The following is a 10,742-nucleotide window of genomic DNA, read 5'->3' as shown; positions in this document are numbered from 1 at the left end:
GTGAAGAGGATTATGTGGATGAAACGGTGATCATGCAGATGGTCCTTCCAGATGTGGAGCATGCGGAAGAGCATGTTTTCAATTTCAAGGGAATGATCAAGAGTCCCCGAGGTGCTAAAGCGAAAAAGGGCACACGGGCATTTGCCGCTGATGGATGATTATTTTTCCCTTGATACCCTATTCTCGGACAAGTTTCATCACAAAGTTAAAAACCAGAAAAAAAACATCTAAAAAGCAGAAAACGTGCGCATACAAATAAAAATAATTCAGAGGAAGCACCCAGGGTGCGACACGTGGCGGCAGCTGAGAGCACGTCAAGTGGCGCGCTCTCAGCCCCACGACAAGTGATCGTTGTGAGACTCCTGAAGGAGGGCTTGTTAACTAGTTGCTCCCTATTTGATTCGCAGCGACCGCCATTGTTTTTTTTCGTATTAATATACACAGTAACGAGGGCCTGCAACGTCAAATATGATTTGCCCACGGTAGTACTTTTTTTGATCTTGAACCTGGGCCGTTTCTAGTCTGCTTTTACAAGGAGGCTACAAAATTGACCTTCCCCGGTTATTGAGGTCCAATCAAATATATCTGTCTACCTCAAAAAGAAAATGTAGGGATGATTATTATTTTCTTTATAAAAGGAAACATATGATCTTTTTAGACGGAACTCTCGAAATTCAAAGGATGTAGCGGTTAACTGGAAACTAATCCACGCCGCAAAAATAAAAAATGGAAACTAATCATTCTTTTGGCAATTTGGCAACAAATCCTGGAAAGAAATGATCAGGTGAGTATTCCTGCGCGCCTCAGGATTGATTAAGGCATGCTTTATATGTGTGCAATCTTAATTAATATGCCATACTACTGAATATTTATATGATGATCTGGCAATAATCCTTAATTTTGGCAGTTAGGAAACTACTCCAGCATGGAAACAAATAATCTTCTCGTGTGTTGTCCTGCCTAACGGATTAATTAGTGCATGCCATATATCTAGGCAATCATAATATTTGCCATACATACAGACATGAAAGGCGAGTGATTGATATTGATCTGAGTATATAAACAAACAATCTACTCGTTCACCTCGATCTACTCCAACCACGACCAGTCCACCACCACCACCGACACCAATTCGATGACCACGACGACCAGCAAGCGGAGACAGGCCATGGCGACCTGCAGCCATCTGCTCCTGGCGCTCGTCGTCGTTGCCGCCGCCGTTGATTCCACCGCGGCGTTCGATCAGGATCACACGCCGTTCAAGCCGATCCCGGACCTCTCCGTCCCGCGCATCCAGGAGCTCGGCCGATGGGCCGTGCAGCAGCACAATGATCAGACGGGCGACCGCCTGACGTTCACCAGAGTGAACGGCGGGCAGTTCCAGATTGTGGCGCCGGCGCTCAACTACCTGCTTGACATTGACGCGACCAACGTCCACGGCACGGCCAGCACGCACACCGCCCTCATCTTCGTGCAGTACTGGACCAACACGCAACGGCTCGACTCTTTCAACTGATCCAACCAGTGACATATGTACCGATCGCGCTGTTAGAAAGGAGAGAAAGGAATTGTTGCGGAATATGATGGATGTATTATTGAGCCTTGAGGGCGAGTATATATTGAGTACAAGACTTGGAGGGCAAGACGCCTCTCCTAGAGATAAGGTAGGAATCCTAAACTACCAAATATATGTAACCCAAATATATCTCTAACATCCCCCCGCAGTTGTAGCGGTAGCGTTGCGAACAACATGAGCATCACGGACGGTCAGACTGGAGAGAATAGCAGCCGACGGACTGACATCCTCCCGCAGTCCTAGCGGGAACGTCGTGGACGGTGTCGCGTCGCGGACGCATTGACTGTAGAGGAAGCCGACGAGTTGCTCAAGCGGATGATAGCCCTTTGTGCCGATGTCGATGTAGCCGAGACCGTAGGATGGTGTAGCCGTGGTCGAGGTAGCCGTGCGAAGAATGCCGTGGTCGATGTCGAGTCGGGGTGGTCGGTGTCGAGGAAGTCGCCGTGGAGCTGCGGGCGCAAGGGGGCGCCGAGTTAGCATGGGCGCAAGGGTGTCGAAGTAGTGGTGTGCCGGTAAGAAGATGTTGTTGACGACGCGTCGCGACAGGTTTGCCAAGCCTGGGGACACATCGTGGACGAAGGCACGCACCGGTGTTGCCAGCACCGGGCATGCGTATACGGACGAAGACGAAGTTGACGAAGCGCCGACCAGGCTTGCCAGGCCCGGGGACACGTCGTGGATGAAGGCACGCATCGGTGTTGCCAGCACCGGGCATGCGTAGACGAGGGACCTGCACGAGCTGTTTGCCATGTCGGAGAAGTCGGAGGGGCCAGCAGAGAAGAACTCGACGACAATTGCGGCGTCTATCGGCGCAGGGCCGATGTCACCAATGGTGGTCGGAGTAGACGAAGTGGTCGGGGTAGATGACGACGACGCTGGCGACGGGCTGGTGCTTGGACGAAGACGAAGGGGGTGGACGGGCGGCGGCGGCGGCGGCGGCTACGAAGGTAGCGGTGGCGGCGGCCAAAGAAGAGCTGCCGCGGCGGCCTGACGGCGGCGGCGGCGGCTAGGTTAGGAGTGCGGCGGCGGTGCTCGAAGTAGGCGAAGAACCCGGACAGCGTGACGAAGACCGGCGTGGACGGTGGCGTTCCCGCGCCAAGGGAGACGGCGCGGCGCATACCACGGAAGGTCGACGCGCGGTGACGGCGGCGTGGACCGCGGGCCGCGGCGCTACGGCCCGAAGGGGCGACGCAGCGGCGGCAAGCGGGCCTGGGTGACGGTGGGAAGACCTCGGGGCGGCGGCAGGAACCGCGAGGCGGCGGCGGGGACCGCATTCCGCAGTGCTACAGCTCGAAGAGGTGGTGTAGCGGCGGCTCGCAGGTCGGTGCAACCGCGGGGACGACCTCGGGCGGCGGCGGTGACCGCATGCCGCAGCTTTACAGCCCGAAGAGGCGGTGTAGCGGAGGCTCGCAGGTCGGGGCAGCCGCGCGGAGAACCACTAGCCGAGGGCGATGGCCCGTCGGGAGGCGGCGTGGACCGCGTGCCGCGACGTGATAACCCTAAGGGGTGACACGGAGGCGGCGGCGGCCACAGGGGTAGCCGGTGGGAGGATCTCGGGGCGGCGGCGTGGACCACGTTTCGCGACGCGACTGCCCGTAGGGGCGTCGGCGGTAGCGGCGCATGAGTCGGGGCAGCCGACGGGAAGACCTCGGGCGGCAACGCAGCGATCCGTAGGGACGACGCGATGGCAACCTGTGGCTCGATCAGCGGTAGGCGCGTGCTCGGGGACGTGCTTGGCGAAGACAGGCGCGTGATCGGTTGATCAGACCAACGGCGCCGCTGTATGCGCCATGGCGGGGACGACGCGTAGATCGGAGTCGATGGCGACGTTGTCGGTGATGTCCCGGGCGATGACGACGAAGACAGACCGGCGATGGAGACCGCGCGGACGAGCGGCCGGCAGCCATGCACGATGGCGTCCCTTGGGCGGCGCGTCCAGCCTTGCCGCGCGGTTGATGACGAAGCAGCCGTCGACCCCCACGCCTCTACTCTCTCCCTTCTAACATGGTATCAGAGCCTTGAGGGCGAGTATATATTGAGTACAAGACTAGGAGGGCAAGACGTCTCTCCTAGAGATAAGGTAGGAATCCTAAACTACCAAATACATGTAACCCAAATATATCTCTAACACGCGCGACGGAGGGCCTGCTGATTGTATTGTCTTCACGATGCAATAAAAACGATCGATTTCCAGTATTGAAGTTATACACATTTGTTTCTACATCACGGGCATTAACTTTCTTTCTGCAAGTATACATGCTTTCTTTTTGATAAGTATATGCTATAGTACATAGTATTGAACCCGTACAAGCACACACTAAGAGCATGGTTAATAATATAGCCATGAGCCTGCTGTATGGAGTTGCCATAGAAATTTCTTCCTCTCGGGCGATCTAGGTTACCCGTGAGTTCTCCCCGTCGACGGCAGGCCCCAGGCTACAGTGCGAGCTAGTTCCCAGGTGATCTGCTAATCAGGCTGGATGGCGTCCCCGTCGGACGCCCACTCTGCCACGAGGGGCGGCGGCGGGTCCGCGTCTGCCGCCAAGTCCGATCTGGAGGGCTTCTTTAATCAGCTTGATCTCAATGAAGAGGAGTTACAGGACGTTGTGATTGACGAGGAAGTCCCATAACTCTGGGAAAGTACTAGATGGCTTGCCCTAGCTAGGGTTCATACTGAGAAAACCTTTAGTCAATCGACATTTTACAAGGACATGAGAGCTGTGTCGAATCCGATGCAGCGGGTAAGATTCCGTCCGGTCTGCCCCAATCGCTTCGTCGTGCAGGCGTCGTGCTTGGGGGATTGGGAGCGAATTACGCTACAGGGACCGTGGCTGCTTCGCAACTGGGCAGTGTTACTATGCCCATATGATGGTTTTACTGAAACAGAGGAGGTTAGCATTGTTCATATGCCTATTTGGCTATAAATCCATAAGCTTCCAGATGTTTACTGCAAGAAGAACATAGTTGAGAAGCTTTTGAATGGTGTAGGAGAGATCATGGAGATGCGCTTGGATGTTAATATCATGGGGGACTATGTAAGAGTCAGGGTTAAGCATGACATCAGAGTGTTGGAAATATGCCCTAGAGGCAATAATAAAATGATTATTATTATATTTCCTTGTTCATGATAATTGTCTATTATTCATGCTATAATTTTGTTATCCGGAAATCGTAATACATGTGTGAATACATAAACCACAACATGTCCCTAGTGAGCCTCTAGTTGACTAGCTCGTTGATCAACAGATAGTCATGGTTTCCTGACTATGGACATTGGATGTCATTGATAACGGGATCACTGGACATGACCCAATCCTAAGCATAGCACAAGATCGTGTAGTTCGTTTGCTAGAGCTTTTCCAATGTCAAGTATCATTTCCTTAGACCATGTGATCGTGTAACTCCCGGATACCGTAGAAGTGCTTTGGGTGTACCAAACGTCACAACGTAACTGGGTGACAATAAAGGTATACTACAGGTATCCCCGAAAGTGTATGTTGGGTTGACACGGATCGAGACTGGGATTTGTCACTCCATGTGACGGAGAGGTATCTCTGGGCCCACACGGTAATGCATCATCATAATGAGCTCAATGTGACCAAGTGGTTGGTCACGGGATCATGCATTACAGTACGAGTAAAGTGACTTGCCGGTAACGAGATTGAACGAGGTATTGGGATACCGACGATCGAATCTCGGGCAAGTAACGTACCGATTGACAAAGGGAATTGTATACGGGATTACTTGAATCCTCGATATCGTGGTTCATTCGATGAGATCATCGTGGAACATGTGGGAGCCAACATGGGTATCCAGATCCCGCTGTTGGTTATTGGCCGTAGAGCTGTCTCGGTCATGTCTGCGTGATTCCCGAACCCGTAGGGTCTACACACTTAAGGTTCGGTGACGCTATGGTTGTAGAGATATTAGTATGCGGTAACCCGAAAGTTGTTCGAAGTCCTGGATGAGATCCCGAACTTCACGAGGAGTTCCAGAATGGTCCGGAGGTAAAGATTTGTATATAGGAAGTCCAGTTTCGGCCACCGGGAAAGTTTTGGGGGTCACCGGTATTGTACTGGGACCACCGGAATGGTCCCGGGGGTCCACCAGGTGGGGCCACCGATCCCGTAGGGCCCCATTGGATGAAGTGGGAAGGGAACCAGCCCCTGGTGGGCTGGTACGCCCCCCTTGGGCCTGCCCCTGCGCCTAGGGTTGGAAACCCTAGGGTTGGGGGCGTCCCACCTGACTTGGGGGGCAAGTCCCCCCCTTTGGTCGCCGCCCCCCTTGAGATTGGATCTCTAGGGGGCCGGAGCCCCCCAGGCCCCTATATAAAGAGGGGGGAGGGAGGGCTGCGCACCCAAGTCCCAGACGCCTCCCTCTCCCCCCGCAACACCTCTCCCTCTCGCTGAGCTTGGCGAAGCCCTGCCGAGATCCCCGCTACTTCCACCACCACGCCGTCGTGCTGCTGGATATCCATCAACCTCTTCTTTCCCCTTGCTGGATCAAGAAGGAGGAGACGTCTCTCCCAACCGTACGTGTGTTGAACGCGGAGGTGCCGTCCGTTCGGCACTAGGATCTTTAGTGATTTGGATCACGACGAGTATGATTCCATCAACCCCGTTCTCTTGAACGCTTTCGCTCGCGATCTACAAGGGTATGTAGATGCACTCCTATCTCTCGTTGCTAGATGACTCCATAAATTGATCTTGGTGAAGCGTAGAAATTTTTTAGTTTCTGCTACGTTCCCCAACAGTGGCATCATGAGCTAGGTCTATGCGTAGTTTCTATGCACGAGTAGAACACAATTTTGTTGTGGGCGTAGATTTTGTCAATTTACTTGCCACTACTAGTCTTATCTTGTTTCGGCGGCATCATGGGATGAAGCGGCCCGGACCGACCTTACACGTATGCTTACGTGAGACAGGTTCCACCGACTGACATGCACTAGTTGCATAAGGTGGCTAGCGGGTGTCTGCCTCTCCCACTTTAGTCGGATCGGATTCGATAAAAAGGGTCCGTATGAAGGGTAAATAGAAATTGGGATATCACATTGTGGTTTTGACGTAGGTAAGAAACATTCTTGCTAGACCCCTATTGCAGCCACATAAAAACATGCAACAACAATTAGAGGACGTCTAACTTGTTTTTGCAGCATATGTCTTGTGATGTGATATGGTCAAAAGGATGTGATGAATGATATATATGTGATGTATGAGATTGATCATGTTCTTGTAATAGGAATCACGACTTCCATGTCGATGAGTATGACAACCGGCAGGAGCCATAAGAGTTGTCTTAATTATTGTATGACCTGCATGTCATTGAATAAATGGCATGTAATTACTTTATTTTATTGCTAAACCGTTAGCCATAGTAGTAAAAGTAATCGTTGGCGTGACAACTTCATGAAGACACGATGATGGAGATTATGATGATGGAGATCATGGTGTCATGCCGGTGACGATGATGATCATGGCGCCCCGAAGATGGAGATCAAAAGGAGCAAAATGATATTGGCCATATCATGTCACTATTTGATTGCATGTGATGTTTATCATTTTTTCGCATCTTATTTTCTTAGAACAACGGTAGTAAATAAGATGATCCCTCATAATAATTTTAAGAAAGTGTTCCCCCTAACTGTGCGCCGTTGCGAAAGTTCGTCGTTTCGAAGCACCACGTGATGATCGGGTGTGATAGATTCTCATGTTCAAATACAACGGGTGTCAGACAGATTTACACATGCAAAACACTTAGGTTGACTTGACGAGCCTAGCATGTACAGACATGGCCTCGAAACACAAGAGACCGAAAGGTCAAACATGAGTCATATAGAAGATACGATCAACATGAAGATATTCACCGATGATGACTAGTCCGTCTCACGTGATGATCGGACACGGCCTAGTTGACTCGGATCATGGATCACTTAGATAACTAGAGAGATGTCTATCTGAGTAAGAATAATTTAAATAATTTGATTAAATGAACTTAATTATCATGAACTTAGTCTAAAAACTTTTGCAATATGTCTTGTAGATCAAATGGCCATACTAATGTTGCCCTCAACTTCAACGCGTTCCTAGAGAAAACCAAGCTGAAAGATGATGGCAGCAACTATACGGACTGGATCCGGAACTTGAGGATCATCCTCATAGCTGCCAAAAGAGCATATGTCCTAGATGCACCGCTAGGTGAAGCACCCGTTTTCCCCGCAACTCAAGACGTTATGAACGCCTGGCAGTCGCGTGTTGATGACTACTCCCTCGTTCAGTGCGGCATGCTTTACAGCATAGAACCGGGGTTCCAATAGCGTTTTGAGCAACACGGAGCATATGAGATGTTCGAAGAGCTGAAAATGGTTTTCCGAGCTCATGCCCGGGTCGAGAGATATGAAGTCTCCGACAAGTTCTACAGTTGTAAGATGGAGGAAAATAGTTCTGTCAGTGAGCACATACTTAATATGTCTGGGTTGCACAACCGCTTGCCCCAGCTGGACATTAACCTCCCGGACGAGGCGGTCATTGACAGAATACTTCAGTCGCTCTCACCTAGCTACAAGAGCTTTGTGATGAACTACAATATGCAGGGGATGGTGAAAACTATTCCTGAGGTATTTTCAATGCTGAAATCAGCGGAGGTAGAAATCAAAACGGAACATCAAGTGTTGATGGTCAATAAAACCACTAGTTTCAAGAAAGGCAAGGGTAAGAAGAACTTCAAGAAGGACGGCAAATGAGTTGCCGCGCCCGGTAAGCCAGTTGCCGGGAAGAAGTCAAATCATGGACCCAAACCTGAGACCGAGTGATTTTATTGCAAGGGAAGCGGACACGCACGCCCAAAAAAACACGCAGCGCAAATTGTGAAGCGCGCTATCCGGCGCCCCAAATTTGCAGCATGTGATAGCGCTTTTTAGTGCATGCCCAACCTTTTATTATGCGCGCACTATTATAGCTTCTGCTGGAGCTGTCCGGCGCCAAAAACCCGAGTTTTAGTGCGCCGAGCAGTTTTTGGGCGCCTGTTAGAGATGCTCTTAGCCATAGGATGTGGTCCCGATCCAAGTGTGCATGCGCAGACGTGATCGTTCAGCCGATCTACATCCTTTCCGGTACAAAAATTATCAAGGTGGATGGACACGTCTCCCTAGGCTTGTCTATGTCTCAATCAATCGGGATTTTACTTAAGTGTAATTCGATTCTACAAAGTGCTTCAGTTTAGTGGAAATTGGAAACTTGTGCTTTTGAAAAGCTGCAAGTTTACTTTTCAGAAATTGACCTAGACTTTGGAAAATATCAATTAACTAAGAATTATTTTCCGCCTAAAATTTCATGTTTTCATTAAGAAATGAAAGAAAAAGCTAGCACTTGGCTACACGCGAATTGCCTCAAAGTTTCTTAAACTACCACGCCTTAACTGGTTTCGATTGCATTTGCGGACTCTTCTCTCGGCCTGGCATATGCTAATATGTTAAGTTGTGAGGCAACCGAAGTAGCTCTCCACAATTTTAGCTACGTGGGAGTGGAGATTATGGCGGAGCCAAGGTTCACGATATTGATCGAAGGACTGGTTAGGGGTAGATCCTAGTGAGGGAATAAGCTTGTGACCCAGACAACCAATTTAGAGGGATTGATGATGGCGGCGTGCTTTCGGCTCGCTTCAGTGCTTGTAATCATCGCTAGGTGGCCTACGAATCTGGATGTAATTTATTTCTGGTGTTCATTATACTGTCATGGCTGTTTTTGGCCCATTTTCTATTTGTTTCGCCCAATTTTCTGTAAGGCATGGTAGTGGGAGCTCCTAATCGGCGCCGGCCCACAAGAGGGGGCCGCCACAAAATGGTGCATTACTCCCTCCGTAAACTAATATAAGAGTGCTCTCATGGAGTATTGAACCTGCGCCCTACACCGCTAATAGGACTTCGGCTAACCACTAGGGCGTGAGGTCGCAAGTGATAAATTGCAGCGCTAAAACTTTAACAACTTTCAGAGCCGCTCATCCGTCACAAATTTCAGAAAAAAATCCTCAACATGCAAAAAATAGTTGCACTACTAAACAAAAGTTCATCAATTTTTGAAAATAGTTTTTAAAAAAGTAAATAACATTCATAAAAAATTGAAAAGAAAATTTACCATTTAAAAACAAGTTCACCAATTTAGAAAAAAGTTCATCCAATTATAAAATAAGATCATCTAATTTTAGAAAAAGATCATCAATTTTTAAAAAATTCATCAATTTTAAAAAAAGCTTATCAAATTTTGAAAAGTTTATTGCATTTGAAAAAAAATGTTCATCAAATTAAAAAAAATCATCAGTTGTTAAAAATCATCAGTTGTTAAAAATAGTTCACTAAAATTAAAACAAAAGTTCATGAATTTTGAAAGAAAAAGCATCATCGAATTGGAAAAAGTTCATGCGTTTAAGAAAATAAAAACTGAAAATCGATGATGGAAGAAACCTGGAAGAGGAAAAAACGAAAAAAACGAAAAGGGAAAATAGGAAAAAAAAGAGAAGGAAGGAATGAAAGAAAGGAATAGTTGAAGCTTAATAGATCCTGCTCCGCGATGCGTTGGGTTTACGAACGAACCTCAATGTGCGAGGTCGTTTGTTCGATTGAAATCACTAATTGAGGAGTACTCTTTTCAAAGATCACTCTCATTTTCCTAGGTTGTGAAAAGTGACACGTTACATGTGCACCACTTGTTGCAACCTGAAAGTTTTTACTTTTTCTTAGATCCTTTTATTGAAAACATTTAATCTTTTAAACGGCGCGTCGAAATCTCGAACTGTTTTCATCATTGGATTCTTCGCGTCGAGATCTTCAAAACTAAATTCCACGTTGATAACGTCCGTGCCTCTCGTGGAATCAAAACCGTGCCTCTCACAGAAGAAAAGGTTAAAAGAAAACACGTTTTTTTTTCGTTTCCAAGAGGCACGGCCGTGCCTCTTGTGGAAGGGAAAACGTGTCTCTCATGAAAGGAAAAAATATATGAGAAAGCACATATCTTTTCTGTTAAGCAAAAACGTGTTTCTCACGGAAGCAAAAATGTGTTTCTCACGAAAGGAAAATGAAAAACGTGTTTTTCACGCAAAATTGTTTTTCCAATTGTCGAAAAGCTAAGAAAAACTGATGAAAACCGAAAAGTTAAAAACCAGAAAAAAAACATCT

The 10,742-nt window shown here is 48.5% G+C and overlaps 1 protein-coding gene across 1 annotated transcript; it reads left to right on the top strand.

Moving 5' to 3' along the window:
* The first annotated feature begins 945 nt into the window (after positions 1-945).
* LOC123042881 (cysteine proteinase inhibitor 8-like) lies at positions 946-1,548 on the top strand. The gene has a single exon (XM_044465250.1). The coding sequence runs from the start codon at positions 1,136-1,138 to the stop codon at positions 1,514-1,516; it is 381 nt and encodes a 126-aa protein (XP_044321185.1). The 5' UTR covers positions 946-1,135; the 3' UTR covers positions 1,517-1,548.
* Positions 1,549-10,742: the final 9,194 nt, after the last annotated feature.

This window comes from Triticum aestivum, chromosome 2B (assembly GCF_018294505.1).
Source record: "Triticum aestivum cultivar Chinese Spring chromosome 2B, IWGSC CS RefSeq v2.1, whole genome shotgun sequence".
Classification (NCBI taxonomy): domain Eukaryota; kingdom Viridiplantae; phylum Streptophyta; class Magnoliopsida; order Poales; family Poaceae; genus Triticum; species Triticum aestivum.
This window is presented reverse-complemented; position numbering and strand designations above follow the sequence as displayed.